Source organism: Corvus hawaiiensis, chromosome 2, assembly GCF_020740725.1.
Source record: "Corvus hawaiiensis isolate bCorHaw1 chromosome 2, bCorHaw1.pri.cur, whole genome shotgun sequence".
Classification (NCBI taxonomy): Eukaryota; Metazoa; Chordata; class Aves; order Passeriformes; family Corvidae; genus Corvus; species Corvus hawaiiensis.
Window position 1 is genome coordinate 94,369,325 of NC_063214.1, and position 22,782 is coordinate 94,392,106.

The following is a 22,782-nucleotide window of genomic DNA, read 5'->3' on the forward strand; positions in this document are numbered from 1 at the left end:
TACTCGAACAGAGGCAATGGCACAGGAGGTCTGTTTAGCTCATTACAGTGTCCAAGCTTGCAGAAGAGAATCCAGATATGAGCATGCTAATGTCAGTCCCCTGGCTCTGTCTGTCCATCCTCATGGCTGCTCGCAGGCAGCCTGCAGCTTCTGCTGCAGCCCTCGTGCTGTGGCCTGAGCTAAGTCCTTGTGTCTGATGGCACCAGAGGTGCTGCTCTCAGAGAAGAGCAGCGCTACCTCCTTCCCTGCTCCAAGTCTGCCACAAGACCCCCGAGGGCTCAGTTCAACAGGCTTTTGGGACTTATTGAACCTAATATGGCTACACAGCTGTTAGCTGGTGCTCAAAACTGGCCTATGGCTTTTTGGAGCTGTAGATGAAACAGAATTGTGTTTCTAGGATGAGAGACTGAGCTACAGAAAGGAGGAAAGGTGGGGGCAGGAGGGCAGGTCAGACCTTTTGTTTCTGCTGCCATTAGCAATACTGGAGATGCCATAAATGACCACTGCTTTGGGGTGGCAGTGTATCATCCCTCAGAACTGAATTATATCCTTTCTCTGTGTTTTCACCTCCTCCTTGATGTCAGCACTGGTGCCCGAGCTGGCTCTCGTGTGCATGAAAGAGGCACTGACCCTGCGGCCAGTTTGTAGCAGCGAGAAGTTTCCTCCCACAGGTAAGGCTGTGCCTAAGCCTCGGCTGTCCTCAGGCAGGAAAGATCAGCTTTGGCCAACTGGAGGTCTGACACAGTTACTCCCAGGCATGACCAGAGAGCAACTGGGCTGCATTTGTGCAAACTTACATACGTTTTTTATTTTAGGGTTTCTGTAACATCCTTACTTGCAGGAGAGGGTAGGAGTGCGAGACATTGGGGCTGTTGCTTGCAGGGTCAGTGAAGTGACGAACCAGGTATGGACCAGGAAATCTCTAGCTCAATTCTGTCTCATTTATGGGTTGTGCCTTGCAGGTCCAACAGCTGTAGAAACTTTTTTAAATCACTAGTTTAAGAAGATATATCTCTGGATACACCCAGGGAGGAGATCTGTTGAGGAAGCAGGTGCCAGTTTTCCATAGTTACTTTTAAGAGCCAAATTGTGCCTTAGTGCTGATTTTTAGTTTTAAGGCAATATTGAGAATTTAAACACCCTTCTTTCTTTTTTATTATTTTTTATTTGATCCAGCTGGAGCTCATACTTCCTCTTTAACTTTTTCTTTTATTATTTAAAATCCTTAATTATCTGAGACAAAATTGGTAAGAAAATCTGCAGAATCTAGGGATTCCACAGAGCTCTCTCTATAAACACTCAGGCTATTCACTGTTGCCAAATAGACATGTGCCAACTCTGAAACACCCACCCACTCCCTCCTTCTGCCGCAGCAAACTAATAAGCACATTGATTACATTCATTTAAGGAAAAACACTGCTCTTTTAAACTTTACATCCCGCGTGCTTTAGATTTCTGATTACGAGAGATATCCTGTTTATCACACATCATGTGGTGAAAAAGCTACTTGACACACCTCAACGCATTAGATATTTTAAAAGAATATTTTATAGTGTACTAGCAAGTGGTAGTAGGAGATAATTATCATTTCCTGCAAGCTCTTGTACTATTTGCAAGATGAACGAGAGGTCTCTCAAATGTGATTTTTGTAAAGGTCCCTTAAATGCCTTCAATCCCCCCAAACAAAAATGTTCACATGCAGTTTCTCTCTTCCTTTCCTCTCCTCTCCCCCTTTTCCCCCTCCCCAAATCTGGAAAAACTTTTTACAATTATATCAGGCATCCACTCAATGCCTATTTTGCTTCTCTGTAGGAATCAGACATGAATAATAGTTATGTATAGGTTCATATGTATACATTTATATAAAAAAGCAAATACAAAATCATATGTATGTGTTGTACATGTACTGATAAAATACATAGTGCATATTTTGCTAAAGTTGAAACCCAGCTTTTTGAGATTTGAGGACTAGCAGGAATGTCCCAAGGTAGATGAAAATCCGTTCCAAAAGTCCCAGGCAGCTCTATGTAGTTATGTACATAGACAAGCTTGCTTTCCTCCAGTGGACCCTTGTGGGAGTCCCCCACCAAGCCCCAGGGCCCTGGAACTGGCCAGAAGTGCTCCCTGGGTATGGCCCTGGCCAGGTTTCCTGAAAGTGCCAGTGCAGGGAAGGGAGACAGGTCCTCATTGGAGCAGCTGATGCTGGTTACCACGTCTGAGCAGCTCAGAAATGAGCAACAAACTCATTGCAAAGCTGTGGAAAAACTTGCTTGGAATCCTCCTCTGGGCCTGTTTGAGTTTACTGTGGTGAATTTTTGTCATGAGTGAGAGATTTGGCCACTTAAAGAAACACTGTCAAGGGTACTGGCAAAAGCAGGTTTAATATGAATTTGTGAAAATACAGTTTGATGGAAACGTTCACTCTATTACTTTCTAAATAACTTAAAGCATCAATAGGATGATAAAGTTAGAAACAATTTGGAATAATTTACATGAAAGCTAGGAATGCAAAAGGGCTAAGAGTGCCAGGGATATGGATGCAAAGGTAAGGACGCAAAAGGGGTTAGCAGCACTTAATCATTGAGTACTTGAACATTTACAAAGCGATTCAATGCAGTTTGCTACAAATATAACAATGACTTAACTATAGATCTGAGATAGTACCATTTATACCATAATCAATTCACACATACACAGGGTGTTGGTTTATTAAATAGGGAAAATACCCAGACCCTAAGTAAGAACCAGAATTCTGATTCATTCTCCTCACTTGAAATACCCTGAATGAGGAGGGTCAATGATAGGGCACCAGCCACACTGGCTGACCAGCAACATCCCACAGTGGTGGGACAGTGCTCTGCCGTGATAGTGCTGTGTTCAATTTCCCAGCCTCAGTGTTTCACACCCTTGAAGCTCCTGACCAGGCTGGCAGTGCCCCCATGAGAGCTTGCAAGGGATTAATGATGCAGAGGAATGGGGTCTGTAGATTCCCTGGCATCCAACCCTGTAGTACCTCTCCAAGCAAGAACCATCTTGTGCTGGCTCAGACAGTACAGCTTTGCTTTTCTTTCTCCAGAAAGGAGAGGTTATCTGCAGGTAGTAGAGAAATCTGTTGGGATCCAATTTTTCTTTGCTACTGAACTTCAGTATTTGTGATTCTGAATTCAATGCCAGGTGCTATGGTAATAGGGAACAGAGACTTGTGCATTTGTAAAACCAGTGAACATAACCCAAATAACCACTGCATGAGGCAATGTGAGTTTTTAAAATTCACTGTGCTCATTTGTAACCTCGAGTAAAACATTTGTCTCAGGTCCTGTTTCCAGACCACACAATGGCTATGACTGGAGTTGGATTGATGTTTCCACAGCTTCTCATTATCAGGCTGGGGCCTGCTCATACTCCTCAGTGTAAGCATGTATCCTCAGTTACAATTTCATTTTTCTAGTTACCTTTAACCCTGTATATTATTGTCGAAATCCATAAATATTTCTAAAAAATGTACCTTTTCCTGTTTGCCTACACAGTACTAATGTAGATTGAATCTTTCAGTCAAACCCAGGTACTGTTTGGTTTTGGTTTTTTTTTTCATTCCATATGTGTGCAATCTCCATATCTATTCTAGTAGACTTTTAAAGGCGTCATTTACTAAGAATTCTTCCTAATATTTTGACTGCTAACCACGGATTTTTTCCCCTTAGAATAGCTTTTCTAATGGAACAATTCAGAAAAAGCGCTATCATCATATCATAATGTACTGTGACAAGAACTGTTCAGCTTTATGTTTTGGCATTCAGTGTATTCTCAGTTTTTCACTGTCTGGCAAGATATTATAGAGAAGTAGTTGAGAAAAACCTTTGTAGTAACAAATACGGGACAAATTGTAGCAGGTCTCTTGCTGTTTTTCAATTGTTTTTAACGTGCATGTTTCTGTCTGACCTCTTCCAGCAGAAGGACAAGACACCAGCTGAAAACTTCTATGGCTTGTAACTGCAAATTTTCTGTAGACTTTCCAAGATTCAGTGGAGCTTGTTTCTGTCCTTGGAAAGAAGGGAGCAAGTAACTCACACAGAAACCCTAAATATACAGAAATCATGGCTCACAGTAGAGGGATTTAGTGGTAAAACTTAGTTCACTTCCAGGAACTTAACTGAGTTGTTTGAATAAGAATTACTTTGTTATGGGTTTGGATATATGTCACAAAAAAGGAACTTGTAAAGTTGAAGAATCCTCCGTATTTTCAAGTCCTGATGAGAAGCCTTCTATAGAGGGATCAGTAGAAATTGTAAAAACATTTCTCTGACTCTAAAGTCTTGGAAATAATTGAAAATATAAATTTATGCTGTAGAAGCTTGTTCCTCTTGCTACATATTTTTGTCACTGTTCCTGTTGAGACTCTGCTGTAGTGATGCTTACAGGGAGGATTCCCAGGAGGCCTGAAACCTTTCAGATCTTATTGCTTATATGTTTTCTTTTCTTGACAGAACAATATGAAATATCTGACCTTGCCCAGAGCAATATCATTAAAGCTAAACAAGATGACACTTGTACTGTGTCTTGGTCAGGAGCTGTCTAAAGCATTTTCTGAGTTCTTGTGGAACAAGAAGGAAAATTTCAGGCAGTTGAAACACATGTGATGACAGACAACTAATATTTCTTATTTTAACACAAGTTATACTAGTAGTAGTAGTAGTAGTACTACTACTACTACAACTACTAAAAATAATGAAATATATATTAATACACATGTTTAAAACAAAGAAATGGGGTGTTTTATAGCCCAGAAGCTCATCTTGAAATTTTTTTATCATGCAGTAAATGAAATTCAGACCTAGGTATTTTGAAGAACTTTCGTTTGAGGACCTACTAATGCGCTTTGGGCTAACATCAGGTGATCAGCAGAGCTCTGTCAGGATGGGTTTTTTTTACCTCATATCAAGCATAGGAGAACATATGGAGCCCAGCTGACACTATCTATGAACTGGCAACTGCACGTCAGTCAAGGTGACTGGGGAGCCAGGAAGGGCTAAGGAAGTGAAAGCCGGTGGGTCAAGGGTACACAGCAATTTTCTGCATTGAACACAAGAGGACAAAAATTAATTTTTGACACACAGTAAATCTAGTCTTCCTTTTTCCCTTCACTTGGGGAAGAACTCAAAACACTTTATGTATAGGTCCCATTCATGCAGCCTTTGTGTCCTTAACTGGGAAAATATTTTAAAGTCGTCATTCTCTTCCCCTTTTGTTCCCCAGCTTCAGGGGAAGTCAGTGCTTCAGGGACACATCATACCAGTGATGCTTGTGCCATCCAGTGACCTGGGGAATGGCAGCTGCCAGTTTAAGCAGTGATATGATGCAGCCTGTTGGTGAAGCCCTGGGGAGAGTACGGGCAATGCCCTGCTTTGGGCAGAGCTTTCCTTGCTTGCCCAGAGGCTACATGGAGCTCCTTTTTTTCAGTTCTCCTTTGTGCTTGCACAGGATCAGTAGCACTGAGGAGGATGAATAACCTCATAAAGAGGATTATTCTCCTGTCTGGATCACCTTTTCCCCTGCTATACTGGCTGTTGTGTACTTTTTCCCCATACCAGGGTTTTACTAGGCTGGAGTGCCATTCACAGCACACTTCCCATCCTGGAGATTGTAGTCGACACAGATGGCTCTTTGTGGCTGAGTATATGTGAGAGCTAAATTGAATGTGAGCTCTTGCCTAATATTTAACAAAGCACATATTGAGTTAATGACTAATGTGTCATTATTGCAGGAAGCTTTTAGTTCCAAAAGGTTAAGTGGTTCATTTGAATATTGCCCAAGTATCTTTGCCCTGTCAGGGTGTTTTTTCCCCTAAAGTTAATTTGCTATTGTCGTGATCATGTCTGACAAGTGGTGGGTAAAAGCAAAGGCAGGTTATGGGGGTCTGTTTCCACGACATTATTTTACTGGTTGGATTTATTTAGCTGAGCATCTCATTTGCATGGGCCCTTATTCAGGGATGAAAAGCCAGCTTTGAGCATAGGGCATCTTCCACTGGGAATTATTTGCATCAGAGGCAAAGGACTTGGGGAGGAGTGATAGAAGAGCAGGCAAAGTTAATGGATCTAGAAGAGGTTACCAGAGCTACAAGAAGAGACTTACTGTGCACTCATAGGTAGAGGAGTAGGCTTAGGAATTATTTTTAAATAAAAAATTGTTGTGGTTGTGTACTAGTAAAGCACCATAGAAACAAGTTCCTGCTACAATGATATTAATCATATGAACTGTTTATGACATATGGTCATGAAAATGCAAAAAATACTTCTCCATGTTGCTTTGCTTATGTTAAGCTCTCCATTATTTGAATGAATTTTTCAGTGAAGAGCAGATTCCTCTTAAATTGATTCAGCACACATTTTTGTGTTAGTTTGTTGAGAAGGGGAGCACACATCAAACCACTCTGTCCTACTTTGCTGCTTCCCGGCACAGGACCAGTGTGTGAATCTGTCCTCTGAACCTTTCAGGAAAACCCCAGCTCTTGCAGTTAATCAGCTGTTTTTCACCGTGGTCACTGTAGGGACTTTGCCACCCTACAGCAGAGTGGAGCCCCAAAGGATCACCTTTGGCTTTGTAACACTGGCATTTTTAGCATAGCTGCTTCACAGGTCTGTATGCTGCAGCTGTGTTTTGAATAGATTATGGAGATTTTTTTTTCTGAATCTTCAATTCAAAATATTTTTAAGCTATTAATTAATGATAACCTCCTATGGCTCCACCTCTCTGGAAAGGAAAGCCCCCTTAATACAGCATTGCTAGCACAGAAGAAAAAACAATCTTGCTTTCAAGGTTGTGAGAGTTATTTTTTTTTTATTAGTTCATTTATTAGAGCTTCTACATCAACTCCTTAAATTAGGCAGCTTCTTTGTTCTAAATCATCTAAACATTTTTTTTCTGAATCATTTTTCTAAAGCCATCTGAATTAAGATGGCTGTTTAATTAAGACTTGCTTGCAACTGAACATGAAATGTGGATAAATTGAGGTACCTCCTGGTAAGATAGAAATGAAGCTTCTTTTCAGCTGTCAATTCAATAATAAGATCTGCCTTAAGCATTGGTAGGGAGAATATCCAGGAGCTAGACTGAGAACAAATATGTCTGTGTGCTAGTAGAGGGATCTAAATTAGCAGTCATCAATTAATTTGACACATTTGCAGGCTTCTCAGTACAAACACCAAAAAGCTTGGAGTTTAAAGTATCTTTTTAAAAGTATCTTTAAAACTTTTAAAGAGACTTCTGTGGGCCTTTGAGTAGCCTGGTAGGTGTTCTTGCAGTGGAGTGGTTCTTCTGTCCCAGAGCATGTCTCTGCAGTGTTCGAATTAAGGGACAACTACTAAATTCCTTCTTCCTCAAGAAACAAACCCGTTTTCTCTTTGTTTACTTTATAGTCTAAGCTGAAAATGTTTCTTCAAATGGTTCTCAATGGCTTCCTGTGCATATTTTCAGCCCAATAACTAGCATGAAAATCAGCATCACGTTTTTCTTGTTTCAAGAGTCCAGAGAATTTGACGTAAAAAAAAATTTATTCTGTATTGCTTCAAGTACTTGAAGGAACTATTTTCTGCAGGAATAAAAACCTTGCCAAAGTGTGTTTTTGTGCCAAAGACCTTCACTTTCCAAGTCCAGATCTTTACCTCCCTTAGAGCAAAATCTCCATGAGGTTATCAAAGCACTGTAAAATCATGTCGCTTTTCCATGTAAGCAAGCTTTGCTAAACCAGGTTTCTCTGTGCATCTCAGCATCACAATTCTATGAAAGGATCAGCCTTCTTACTGAGTTTGAACCAAAATTAGATATGAGGAAGTATTTTTGTAAATGTGTTCTAATTCATTCTCTAAGACCTAGTGAGCAGTTATGGGACTGACCTGATTTCAGTCCTTGCTCAATATCATCCTTTTTTTCTTTTTGGTACCATTTTTTCCTGCCCTTTTGCATCAATAGATCCCTGCCTGTGGTGGTATCTCATCCCTTTTGCTATCCAAAAGCGAAACCCATGATCTGCAAACCTCCTCAGAGCAAGTGTTTTGCAGTGGGTTGGGCAAAGCACCTGAACACAAAGCAAAGTGAGAGTCCCAGCCATTCCACACCCTGGGCCAAGACATGGAGTTATTCAAATGTCCAGGGAACAAATGCTCCTTCACAGCCTCAGGACCACTTCAGGAGAGGCACCAGGGAAGGGTGACCAAAAGGTATACTCACACTAGAACACACAACTCCTCTGCTTCAGAGCAGAGTAAGATGAAGAGGCTCATTTCAGTAAAGTGCTTCAACAGATGCACAGCCTTGGAGGTCATCGCTCAGGGATGCGGCAATGTGGGTACCAGGGCAGCAGCTGTTCCCAGATGTGGGAAGGGAGGTGTGGGGGAGCTTCTCTTTTGTGCCCATCCCTGCCTGTGCTGTGGGGCCAGACAATGCTGTGCTGAGGCATGAAGCAGCGTGGAGTCTGTTTTACTTCACAGATCTGAAAATGTTTGCTCATTGGCACCGTTCTGCACAAGGTGTCAGGGGTCATTAATGGGTTTTACACACCTAAACCCCAAATGTATCCAAAGGAAATGCAGCAAGCCGCTAAGCTCAGTGAAAAGACAACACCCTTCTTTTTCATGCATGTCAGTGACCTGAAAGTTGTTTTTACAAGAAGGAAGCTGAAAAAGGTGAGTGGCAAAGTGAAGCTGCCATGTCCGTGGTTAAAGGCTGGCTAACACTCCTTTGCCTACAGCTTTCTCCATTGCATCACGCTTGGTTTTCCACTGGCACCTGTCCAGCCGCAGCCTGCTGAGTTTTGCCTCTTACCATATGCTTCTCCCCTGTACGCGCAGCGTTTCCCACAGGAGCCGCTTCTCGTGGCTGCTCCTAATTACTGCGTTTCTTCCCTGCCAGCAGGCGATGGCCCCGGCTGCTGCAGGCCAAGGTGCCTCCCGGCGCTCCCGGAGCGGGGCTGGCTGCGCCCGCTGCTGCCGGGCACCGCCCCCGCTGCTCCGAGCCCGACCTGCATCCTGCTCGCTCCGTCGCTTCGGCAGATGTGCATGATTAATGGATTGTTTACCTTTTACTGCCTGATTATTATTTTTCTGCCTCTAACCTTTTCATTTTTACAAATATATTTTGACTTTGAAATTCTGGGGATTCCGCTTATAACCTTTATGTTTATTGGTGAAGTAGCTATTATTAGACTGTTTTTCCCCTTCTTTCTAATTCTGGAGTTTAATTATATTTTTCCTTCTGCCTTTTAGTACAGGTGCTGTAATTAAATGGCATTAAATCTGTTTCACAATCATTAAGTAGGCTTGTTATTGTCCTTTTTGTATATATTTTAAAGTTGTAAATAAGCCACCTTTCTATTGAATCTGTTTGGTATAACTTTGCCATTTCACTGAGATAGTGACACTACGGTTGTACAAAAAAATGTCATGAGACAGGTAGAGTCCCTGTCCCTTCCCAGCCACCAGCACAGAGAGGTCAGAGTGACAAGAGGGCCACTGTGTTTGAGAGTACAGCCCAAGACTTGCACGTGGGATGAGCCAAGGGGAAGAGAAGAGACAAAAAGGGGAGAGATTTCACTTGGGTCTTAGGACCACCATTCTCAATGCCCCAGTGGCAGATGTGGGTGCCGCCAGCCAGGAAGGGAGTCCTAAAAGCTGAGTGGGCACTGAGGGAATCTTATTTGTCCTCTGCCTTTTCTTTTATTTCTCTTGTTCTGTTGTGGCTGTTCTCCTGCATTCTCTTTGTAGAAAAAAACCAACCTGAATTGTGCTAAACCTTAAATAATAAATGTAACTACTTAAAGCACTGACACTGTTCAGGTACAAATTTGTTTTTAAACTCAGGCTTGTAAGCTCAGGGCACTTGGACAAGACCCCTGACATTTTCTGTGGGCATAGGGTTTTTTTCAGAGTTTCTAAAGTACTGTTGATGGGAGAATGTAGTGTGACCTTTTTTTAAACACTATTTAAAGGGTGAAACACTAGATATATTGATGCAGTGTGCATAATTTAAGAAAGAGTGAATTAATCAGCTTTATGTGTTGGCTGTGCAAGAATGGAACTTGCTTTATTACAGACCACACACTTTAATATATGGTACTGGAAGACAGCAAATGGAATAGAAATGTCCCAAAAGTGACTAGGGCAAGGAGCAGGGAGGAAGAAGAGGTGCTTCCTGGTAGCGTAATTCCACAGTGTTAGAGCTCTTTTCCAGCTAAGGCTGGAAATTTATTCTCCATGATTACATGAGAAGAGAAATGTACTCATCTTTTGGGGCACATACTCAGGTTTTAAAATTTTCTGGTAAGAATCCACATAGAGTGACAAGCATGACCTGAATAAACATCACCTCTGCATAGTATTTACCTCCTTATGCCATGAAAGATAAAGCTGCCAGTCTTTTTTATTGTGTGGATTTGTTTGGTGACCTTCACTGGTGCCACCAGCACATGTTGCTCCTGAGGCCAGGTTGGGTAATTTGGTGGAAGAAACAGCTCAAGTGCAAGAGTGGTTGTCTGGAGCATCACCAAGTTGGCTGAATGCTGTGAGTCAATCTTTCTCTCTTTTATATAATATTGTCATTGCTCTGCTGTAGGGTGTGTGAGACTGAAGCTGGTACCCCTCTTTGATGCATCTCTTTGTCGCTGCACTTTAGGAAGAGCAGTGTAGGTACTGAACAGGTCTCCTCTTGGGTGCCCAGCCTCCCACCTGCTGCTGGGCCTGGCTCAAAGAAAGTCTCTGTCAAAAAGGCCAAGTGAAGGACAGCCTTGGCACCAGCAGGTTTTGCTGCACAGCTGAGCATGTGGTACATTTGCCTCTGACTTTTGTGTTCCACAGTGCTGGAGCTGCTTCTCTCTCTCCACAACATGGGGCATCTGCAGGGAGCAGAGTTATACTGGAGAGGACTGGTTATACTGGAGAGGACTGGCTATACTGGAAAGGATGGGTTACACTGGTGAGAACACACATGTTCTGGTGCTGCCTGCTTTCTTTACATTGTGGTTATATCACCTGCTGGAAAGTACAGTCAGCAAGAGCACAGTTTGAGAACCACCACTGTCACTTCACAAGTAAGGCATGACAATATTCCAGGAGAAATGAGGTCATTTTCTACCTGGGTACAGCTTTCTTCCCCTTAAATGTTACAAAGAGCAGGAAAAAAGCTCTTTGTATGTCAGAGCATTCCCAGTGCTCTGACAGCAGGAGGACAGTTGTGTAAAACTGCAGCAGGTAATGATGCATAAAATAAGCATATCAAAGCTGCTAGGTTTTCTATGATTTTCATTGCTGGGACTACCAGAACAAGGCATTCTATGAGTTTTCTGGGATGGGTCTGACCCGATGCTGCAGGTAGCATACTACACTTAGGTGCTGGGTTATACAGCACTCAAGTATCTAGGTAAGACATGATGGATAAATATGGATAGGGCTTATCTTTTCCTTCATGTCCCCCAGCTTACCCCCACCAGAGATACTTGCTATTTATTGTATGATGCAAGTCAACAGGCAGCACGGCTGTGTCCTTGGCTTCCTCAGATCTCTGAAGAGCTGGACAGAATGTGACAGACCTGCTTACAAATGCCTTCAGACTCCTTTTGGTATTAAAACACTAAGTCGATGCATTAGATATTGCTTCCTTAGTAAAATCGTTAAAGACAACATTTCACCATAGAGACTTCATTAAAGTAGTGGGTGTATGAAAACATTTAAACACAAAAAGATATTGCTACCAAGTAAAGAGACCATGAATTGTTGTGTTAGAGCACAGCTTTGCTTTTATTTAATGCAACATTGTTTAATGAAGTCAGGAATCTCTGTTTAGTTTTACTTCATTTTTATCTTCTAGCATTTTACTAAAGTTTAATGTCAAACTGCATGAAGTTGATAGAAGACCGGAGGGAAAAAGTCATCAAACCCAGGTAAGGGAGCCCCTGAGGCAGGGCCCAGCCTGCACTGGTCCAAAAGGCACAGAGCTCTGCAGCCAGGAAGACATAGAAGAACAAGGTGTGGCCAAGTAAGGAAGGTGGCCAGGGACCAACAGAAGCCTGGGGACAGAGCAGACTGGCAGCCCCTGAGAGCTGGAGGAGCATGGTTCATTCCCAAGGGGGTGAGAAGCGGGTGAGTGGACTGAGCTCTGCAACTTAGGAAGTCATTGAAGTTTGTTCTGCTTTGACAGAAGTGAAAACCTGACTTGACAAGACACAAGGTGGGGAATTTGCTTGCAAACCTCTAAAACTTTCTCCCTACTCAACTCCTGAGCTTTTTCCACTTTAAAATTGTTCTGGCTCATGATTTCATGAGGCCTGACTTTTGCATTCAGAGCCCTCTTGGTACTTTTAAGGGCACTTGTGTTGGAAAAAAGGCCCTGTCGTCTTTTTGGCTGCTTTCAAATTTTGTCATGGCATGGCTTCAATTAAGAAAATCTTCCCCTTTTCCCTTCCACAGGGAGGAAAGTTATCAGCACAAGTGATTATTTGTATGAAACCCTACACACTCTTGCGATTTGATATCAGGCAGATAGGAAAACTAAAAGTGTAGGGTATTGAGGCATTGATAATTAACAGCAGCTTAACAAGAGACTCCTCCCTCCTCTGGGACTGAGATTTCTTTGGTTTGTAGTTTTTAGTTTTGACCATCTGTGCTGGTTTTGGATGTGATAGAGTTAATTTTCTTCACAGTGGCTGGTATGGGGCTGTGGTTTGGATTTGTGCTGAACACAGGGTTGATAATACAGAGATGTTTTTGTTATTAGTGAGCAGGGCTTACACAGGGCTGTGTGGGGCTTGGCTGCTGGCTGGGGTTAAACCATGACACCAGCACAGTTGTATGGCCATTCACATTACAGAGTGAGCAACTGTGAGGAGAGGTACTGCTGACACACTGACTGGAGTATCTGGAGGGGATGTACTGAGTGGCTGCTATCCAGAACAAGAGACTTCAGGAAGGTTTTGAAGCAGGAACACTAAAACTTCTGCTTGACAAATCAGCATGTCACGAAAGGCCATAGAGATGCTTTGAAATGAGATATGACAAGTTAAAACCTAAAGATGGATCAAAAACGTACAGAAATGAAAACCTCCTTTCGCTTCGCAAATATAAATCCCCAGTGAATGACATCTTTTAAAAAAGCAGATACAAATCCATCCTGTACTCCTCCCTCCCCATCTTCAACTGCTTGTGATTCAAGTAGAAAAACCCCTACTTCTGTCACACTCTTTCTGGCATGGCACTGCAGAGTAACCTTGTATGTTAGAGGGACTAAAGGGATTGAAACATCTTTGCATGCTGTCTGTGACCTTCAAACAGATATCAAGAACTTGCATTTTATTTGAATATACTTCTCCAGGTTAGAGAGGCACCAAGTGCATAATCTTGAATCTGTCATCAGTAACTTGCTAATTTTTAGAAATTCCCTGTTTATTTAGTCTTTCTGTAATATTTGAAAAAAAATAAAAACCAAAACAACAAAAACCCAAACCACAAAACAAACTGAACTATTTATTCAAGACAAATGTACCTTTTAGCCTTTTACCTTTCTTTACCAGAGAGTATTTTGGATGTTTAAGCAATATATTCCTCTGGCAAAGACATGACAAGAAGACACTTGGACCCTTCCCAATTTGGTTTCAAGCTTGGCAGCACTGGTCTAAAACAAGAGAAATAACCCGATACAGGGTGACCCTGCATCAAATTGGGCTTGGACAACACCACCTCTGAAGAACCCAGCCAGCCTAGATTTTTCTAGGATTTTAACATGCATTGGGATGGTCAGACCCCGCTCAATGCAAATACCACGTTGACAAAGGTGGTTACGGGACAATATCTTCAGGGGGTTATTGGCAATTATAGGCACTGGTAATGATGTTCATGACTGCTATTGGATTTTTAGGCACTATAATCAGCCTTGTTATCTACTGAAAACCTGCCATGTGTTCAGCCATCAGCTTTCTGCTGGCAGCCCTGGCCTCTGACCCTATGCTGTCCTGCAGCTACAGTTGTTGCAGTGAACTGGACCTTTGGGACTCATTTCTGCCTAAACTCAGCTATACTCTATTGATTACTTGTCTTGGAAGGAGTTGCCATCTGGATGATTTGCATGGACCATCTTCTAACCACTGTCTAGAGGCAAAAGTAGCTGAAATCCCACTGTGCTGGAGTCACAACTGGGTTTTGGGCTTTTTTTAATGCTTTCTGCATTACCTTTCGATGGATGGATGGATGGATGGATGGATGGATGGATGGATGGATGGGGAAAAGCAAACCGGGCCTCTCCAGGGTGTATTTCCTGCTGGCTGAGCTAATAAAGTCATGCTTGTAGCATTAGTTTTTCATTCCTTTCAGCATCATGCTGCACTAAGCATCTGCATCCCAAACACCCTCTGTAAGAGCATCCTGAGGACCCACCAATGTTCCCGCAGCCTTCGCTTCAGCCAAAGGAACAAACTTCACCTCATAGGCTGTAGAAACCTTGTCAAGTGACCACAGACCTAACTTCACAACAAGAGCCCTTCCCTGTAGCTCCCACTGTGTTGGATTTTTGCCCCTCTGGATCCCCAGTTATGCTGTGCACACAACCCGTCCTCAGCATCCAGGAGATGCCTGCAGCACTGCCAGTGCCTGCACTGCCTGGCAGAGTGGGGCTGGAGAGCAGCTGAATTAGGTCACACCTGCATGTCCTAAGCACTCCTTTAGCACTTCTCCTTTGCATTCCTCTCTCCCTCCCCTTGGAGATCACACGGGTTTCCTTGGCTTACCACAGACTCTTTACCAGCCCTTACCACCCTTCCTTTCCTGGGGTTTCCTTACCAGCAGGTCCTACAGTGCCACTGTGGTGGCTCCTGCCCCTCTTGCTGGAACGGGGGAGCACTTGGTCCTTTGGCCCTGAAGCCAGGGCCATCAGTCCTGAGTGGTGAGGAGGAAGATAAGGAACACTGCTGCCTTCTGCAAGGTATGTAAGCACCAGCCTCACTTCCACATGTCAGGGATCTGACTCCTCTGTCAGTCACCCTGATGAATCCTCTATTTATCAGTAGATAATCTTTTCCCTTCACTTGGACATTCACATTCCAGGGTTTATTTATCTATGAATCCATGACAAATGTAATTAAAAGATTTTTTTTTTATTAAAAATCAATATATTTATACATTTGTACATTCCACATACTGCTGTGTATGTTCACCAATATAACCACTAAGTCCAAAAGCCTTAACAGTACAGACTTCCATCTGAACGAATTTACTGCAGGGGATCTTCAGTTTTGAAATCAATCATACATTACAGAATGTTATTAACTTTTCTTCTTTTCCCTTAAAAAGTAGCAGCACATTTAATTACCAGTGTTCACAAGGCATAAGCCCCAAAGTGTTGTACAGCAAAATTAATTAGCAAATACAGGCAATAGGAAGAGAGCTCACAATGAAAACGTATTAGTTGCTGCCTGTTATGAACAGCAGGATGTTAATAAAACACTTAGAGCCACGCTGAATAAGACTGCAGCAAACCGAGAAGAGTTATAAAATAAAAAATTCCTTCTTGATAGAACTGTATAAAACAAAATATTTTTAATAGGATTCAGGATAGGAGTCCTGTGAAGAACAGATGTTGTTATAAAGACTCAGCAGTCAGGATAATGCTTGTGTGTTTAAACATGTAATAAAGTTCTCCGAAAACATACACATATTCCATCCCTACCACCACCTTTCCACAGCTCACATTAGTAGGGCTTCATGTAGCTGAGTAATAAAGCGACATTTTACTGAAAACAGATGTGCTCCTGAGTCCCTCAGACCTCTCAAGATTTGTACCCATGTCAGTTAAGTGCTAGAAGAGTGACATTAATCAGGTAACAAGGGCTGGAAATTTTCTGGAGATTGGGAGCAAGGGAACAAAGAGAGAAGTTCTCATTGTACGCTGGAATCTTGTGCACACCTGAGCCACCTCAGTACGGGCTGCCTGAATAAGTCAGTTCATAGGTACCTGTGGTGTGCTCTGTGTAACAAATCCCAAATGCTTATTTCCCCCTGGCTTAGACAATATTACAAGGATACTGATCTCAATGTGACAATGTATCCGTTTAAATAAAAAACAGGAAGATGTAGCCGAATCCTTTCTCATGAATATACAGCCATGAATCTTATTTTGAGCTGAGTGCCAGATTCTGAGCAATTTTTTTATTAGGGTTTTTCCCCTTTTTGACTTAAAGAGGCAAAACCTGCATATGATGATGTACACACGTCATAGGGAATTTTTATGTGAGGAAGCATGGAGATATGAAAGTGTAGAAGAAGGTTCAACAAGTGCTTTTTGTATGTACCATCATATGTTACAGTGGATTACTAAAAAAAAAAAAAGTCAGAGCTGCAGTATTTCGATGACTGGAGGCTACATGTTAGACAAATGTGTTTTGGTATCTGCAGAGACATCAGTGTAAGAGACTAATCTCATTTATTATGTCCTGAATCACAGACACGGTGTCACATTAAAAAATAATCTGCACTTCTGTTTTGGTTTTCACACATACAAAGCTGGAGGAGACTCATTGGAAAAAGTGAGAGAGATGAATTACAAATAATTTAGCAACAGCTAAATTAAGGAGAAATATTCTGGCAGAATCTCCAGTCTCCAAGGGCAGGTCTAAGACACCACATTCCCTAACTGGAGATAAAAAGATCACATCAAGCTTAAACTTCCAGAAAGCATTTTATTTCCAAACTAGAAGAATGCTCAAAGAAATATTCCTCTTTCCTGCCTCTCCTCCTTCACAAATGCAGTCATGCAATTAATAACCAAATCTGGTTCCTTCCCTGTTCATTCCCTCCGTGCTGCTGCAGCCATACCAGAACTTACTACAGTAGCAATGCTGGCCCAGGATTGCAGGGACATAAACCAAGAATGATCAAACTGACACTGCCAAAACAAAAGAAGGAATGAGCTCAGGTTCCCCAGAATGAAGCTCTCTTACCCAAGAGGTGTTCAGTTGTCCCACCTAAGGAAATCTGAATGCAGACCTTTCATAAATTTCCTGGTGACAAAGCACAGACCACCACACAACCACTCTGATGTGGGCCGACATCTCCTCTGGTCGAGAATTATCCCAGTTGCTCACATACTGGACACACACGGGAAGAGCATCGTCCACCTGCCACCTCCCTGCTGAGCTCTTGCTCTGCGCCTCAGCCTCACACTGGTTTCCTTTGCTTTTTCCTTTAATTACCATGGGATTTCCATATAAATTATTCAAATGAGTTCTAGTATAAAACTTAACAAAGCAACATATGAATACAATACCAATTTTTCCAGTCCACGCTTTGGGGGGACTGGGCTTAAAAGAACTAGATGCCCCCAACTTAAATATTAATCACACTTTTGATAGCAAAAATGCTACCTTGCATTATTCTGATTTCTGTATTTGTTCTATACATACAATTATTGGTTTTGCTGCATTTTAGCCAAAGTACATATCTGCAAAAAGATATTGACTATTAATAAGGAATTGTTTAATCTTTTATGGGCATATCTTTTCATGCAATAGCAACTGAGAACTTTCCTGAGGTCTGGAATGATATGATCTTTATTCCATTGCAGCAGTAGTTCAACACTACTAAGTGGCTAGAATTACTCTAAATCATGGAGAGGGGCCTTTGTTTTAGTACCTCCTTACTAAATAGAAAAAAAAGAGAATACTGAGGATGCTGGCAGCAAAAGAAATTATTTCTTATGAAATGCAAGCTAGTGTACACAAAAGGTTTATAGGGTCTTTTTAAAAATTACTTCCACTCTTATCAGCAAGTATTTTGAGGACAGGACTACAGATTTTTCTACATCATCACTGTCAGTTGTATACACAATGTTCAAAACCCATGACTACAAGACAGTGAATCTGCTTATATCAGTGTCACAGCAGAATCACTCATGCCAGAATTGAGTCAGAAATGCCCACACTTGACTTCTTTCTAAGTGTCTCTCACTAAACTTGGCTTACACGTCTTAGTACAAAGCACTACAAAATTCCTTAGTCAGGCTTTTAAAAATAAAAAAAATTCAACACAACAGTTATACCTTCCTAATTTCAAAATCAGGAAAAAGAAAGACGCAAAGGTCTTTTGCTTTAAAGCAAAGTACTCCCCACCTTGAGTACAGCTCTGCAACCCACAATACAAGAAGGATGTTGAGCTGTTGGAATGAGTTGAGAGTAAGGCCACAATGATGATCACAGGGCTGGAGCACCTCTCCTATGAGGACAGGCTGAGAGCTGGGGCTGTTCAGCCTGGAGAGAAGGCTCTGGGAAGACCTTACAGCACCTTCCAGAACCTGAAGAGTGCCAGCAAGGGAGCTGGAGAGGGACTTTGTACAGATGCATGCAGTGATAGGGCAAAGGGGAATGGCATTAAGCTGAAGGAGGGCAGGTTTAGATCAGCTATCAGGAAGAAATTCTTTACTGTGAGGGTGGTGAGGCACAGGCACAGGTTGCTCAGGGAAGTTTTGGACACCCCATCCGAAAGTGTTCAAGGCCAGGTTGGATGAGGCTTTGAAGAACCTGGTCTAATGGAAGGTGCCTATGGAAGGGGAGTTGGAATAGATGATCCTTAAGGTCCCTTTCATCCCAAACCATTGTATGTTTCTGTGAAAAAGAGATGGATTTCTTTTTCCCCTGGATGAGGTCTGGTTGCCCCTCCTTGGAGGCAGCACTGCACTTAGAAGGCAGCTTTCTAAGCCAGCCTTTCGTACAAGGAGGCTGCACATGGACAACACTGAGCCCCATGTGGGGTGTCCTGTGTGGGGCCAGGAGCTGGACTCAATGATCCTGATGCATCCCTTCCAACTCAGCTTATTCTGTGAATCTGGAAAGGATGATGCAGACACTCTATTCTGCTGAAAGCCTCCACTGATTCGGAATTCTGAAATGGGGAACAGCGGTACTAACTCAACTGCATGCTGGTCAGTAAGCCTGGTATTTATTAGAGCTTTACAGAATTAAAAGAAATGCTTTCACTTTGCAATACTTAACTTTTATTTAAAGTTGTCATTTTTTTAACCTCTCTTGGGGGAAGCTGTATCTTTTAAATTAACTGTTTTAAAATAGTTAAATAGCAATGTGAACACATATGAGGGCAGTTAAGTAAGGGGTTTGTGTTATTTGAAAAACTTTAGTTTACAGAGTATTTAGTAGACTGTAACAAATTCAGTATCCCTGTAGTGCATTTTTGTAGATTTCATACAATTTTATACCTTCTTTCTGTAGTTTTGATTGCACAAAGTCATCCATAAGCACTAAAACCTATTTTTGTGGAGTTCCAACCTGCCTAAGTTATGTTATAGCAAACACTTAGCACATAATCTGTACACTTATGTATCAGCTACATCTTAATCCTCCAAAGAAATGCTAGAATGATAAGATCAATTTATTCAACTGTATGTACAGCATATTTGCATATTAATAAATAAATCAATATTAAAGTTAGGATCTCTTCCCCCATATAAAAGTGACTACAGTCTGACCAGACAATCTTTCTTTTTTTTTTTTCTTCCAAGCTCACCTGTGTGTTTGAGGCTATTGGTTTCCACTCAGTATGTTACAGTAACTGCAGGAGCAGAAACCTAACAGAGCAGTGCTTACATTTAAATTTCATATAGCAGGTGGATCGGAGGGAGGTACTAAAAAGTGCATCAAAAGCCAACATTTTGTAGAGCAAAAAAAAAGAAGTTTATAATGTGATCCTGGGGAAGAGAATCCAGCCCAAAAGAAGACATGCTGCAGCAAACACTATAATCGATGCACGTTTCTGTCTTCATAGCAAGCTGCACGATGCTGATCTTGTCCCACCACTTTCCAAGAATTCCAACTCTAATAGATGCCATCTTCCCCTCCACAAATTTACCAACACCACAGTCAGTGCAAAGTGACAATTCTTAAAATAACTGTTTGCCTTCACTCTGTAACATTCATCCTCACTGTGAAGAAAAGGCTCCTTTTCTCTTAAGTGTTTATTCCTATTCACAGAAGAGCCCATATTTGCACCTCTCCATGTCTGGTAGTGAATTTTCTTTTCTATCTACATTCATTAGAAATCAAAAGGGTAAGTAGCAGTATTTCATATTTACTGGAAGTCTTCCCATTAACCCAAAAACTAGCTGTCCATCTTGATTTATACTTAAAGTAGCTGCACTTTTGTCTTTCCAGACCACTTTCAATGGGGTATAAGTCATGGGAACTGTGGGAATATTTCAAGTCTGATTGCTGGAGCTGGGAGAGTGATGAGTCACATTGGAATTGAGATGTCTGTTTGCAGCACAGTGTGTGTGGGCCATACTCCCATTCGAGTATCTTACAAACACAGGCTCGCAGAAAGGATTTTGGCACACCTGACACACCTTCTTGTCTGAAAGAAGAATTGGGGATCCTTTTTGTTTAACCTAAAGAAAGGGGAAAAAAAATCCAAATGTGAATCTAACCAGAAAGGAAGGGAAATGATGGAGCATAATTGTCACTCTACCAAATAGATAAAACAAAAACAATTTTAAGAATCTGCTGTGAACTCTAAGCAATATTGCCCTAGCTAGGAATAGAAGACAGCTTCACAACTGAATTTACCATTAACAAAATCTACTAACAAGCTTCAATTAATACTAAGTGCTGGATAATTTTTTTTAAACAAATTTTGACAGGTGACATTGTAAAAAAACTGAATTGGAAATTCTGACACTCCCTCCTAGTGAACAAAATGCTAACTCACATTTGTTAAAGTTTCTGCAAGAACTTTGTTAATCTGCAAATCCCAGATTCACTTCATATTCAGCCCAGAAGCTCACCAAGGTTATTCCTATTTCAAGGCCCCCACTTTCCCTTTTGTTTTACAGAGAAAACATACAATTAATTTTGAATCTAGTAGTCATGGCAAAAAACCCCTAATAAATGCCAAAGACATGAAGACAACTTTTGTACTAATTCTTCAAACTTCTTTTGATGACTGTATATCAAAGGACTTCACTGTAAAGCTTCAAAATGCTTTTATTTTAAAACACCCCAGTAACCTACCTTCTCGTGCTTGTAGATTAAGTTTTCAGCTTGTGCTAACCCAAGTGCCACCTGAGTCATTCTTTTTGTGTGAATGCTTTGTCTCACTGCTCCAGCCAGGAATGGGGAGAGGAGCTGCACTGACCAGCTGTCAGGCACCACCTGCAGAACTAGACCTGCATCAAATTCCGCAGCATGGTTATTCAAGAGATCCACAGCAGCCATGACAAGTGCACAATCTGAAGTGCCTGGAGTTAAATACACTGACAGCAGCATATGGAAAAGCCTCTGTCTGTACTGCACATCTCTCTTCTCAGAGTTCCATATACAGTATTCTTCAGCAGCACGGAAGTCCTTCAACTCATGGACAAGGATATGCAAAGCCTTCTCGTGTTCTTCTAATTTCCCATATAAAATTGCACTTTCCATATGAAGGTCTGTGCCCTGGATTTTTTCTGTTAAATGAGAAACAAGGCAATATTTGCTCAGTGGAGTAGACAACTGCTCCCTCTCCCAGTCAGTGCAACTGTAGAGAAGACAGATGCTTGTAAGTACAGGAATGCCCAGATGTATGGAAACACATAAAATCAGAGCAACACAAAATATGGGACAAAGAAATTACTAAATAATAATGATGAACCAGTGTCACTGACATCTTTTAAATTCTAGCAGACACTGCTACCATGTATAATGAGCTGTGAGATGAAGCTGCAATATTTTTAATCTCTGCTTCTCCCAATATAGGAGGTCACAGAATAAACTCCATAAAAGACAATAAAAATCAAATAGTACATCTCTTTAAGAAAAGGGCACTACGAACCCTTAATCCAGTTTAAAGTTTAAGTGTCAGCAACAGGCAGATAGAGTGGCAAGTTAATCTGACATTTCAAAATTAAGTAGAAAATCATCTAATTATTGTAAAGGTGATAAAGATTTGGCATAGGCCTATGTAAAATGCATGGAAATACCATGTTTTTCTCACCAAAATGTTTTGTTTATCAGGGAAGAACACACTAGCTTGCACTGATCTCACTTTTATGTAATGTAAGAATTGTCAGGTAAGAAATCCTTTATTTTGGAGTACATGGATTTCAAGAGGGTAGTCCATTTTGTAACTCTTGCCCTGAAGAATTTGCTTAAAAACTAACTAAAAGATGAAAAAGAACAAGAGTTTCAATGACTGTGCCTCAGTGACTTGTACATTATACATCATATAACATTTTGCTGCCTGGAAAGGCAAGGAAACATTAAGCATTGGTAAATTATTTTGGTCTCTACTCAACTATTTTGATTTCCACATACACTGGATTTTTTTCCACTGAATTTCAAAAAATCATTTCACATCTTTCAGTTCAATAACAAGTCACTTCCCTTTCATCCACTATTCCATCATTCTTCAGCCATAATCCTCCATACCAGAGAGGATTTAATTTAAACACCTGGCTTGCTTAATTGCACTGTATGTTTGCATTCCAGTGGATAAAACATTAAAAATTAACCAAGATAAGCATTGACCAAGGAAAATATTTAGCTGAACTGTTGTTTGCCTTATACCAACAGTAATATGTATGTCACACTTCTCACTTAAGAAGATGCTCATATTTTTATTTAACATGAACCCCAGAGTGAGTTTCAGGGTTATGGATAACAAACAAGTCCTTGGCAATTAGATTCCTCAAAGTTTCACTTCCATTCACTAGAAACAGGCTGCTAAATAAATAGACTTGTAGGTCTTTCATTTGCAAAAGGTTGTTACA

At 41.3% G+C, this 22,782-nt stretch overlaps 1 protein-coding gene across 1 annotated transcript in view; it reads right to left on the reverse strand.

Moving 5' to 3' along the window:
* Nucleotides 1-18,945: 18,945 nt before the first annotated feature.
* The window catches only part of TGFBRAP1 (transforming growth factor beta receptor associated protein 1), a 33,544-nt gene continuing 29,707 nt past the window's right edge, over nt 18,946-22,782 (reverse strand). The window contains exons 11-12 of the mRNA XM_048326500.1: nt 21,047-21,480; nt 18,946-20,424 (exon numbers count right to left, since the gene is read on the reverse strand). Of these exons, the coding sequence (XP_048182457.1) occupies nt 20,236-20,424; nt 21,047-21,480 (623 nt within the window). The 3' untranslated portion in view covers nt 18,946-20,235. The remainder of the gene's footprint in view (nt 20,425-21,046; nt 21,481-22,782) is intronic.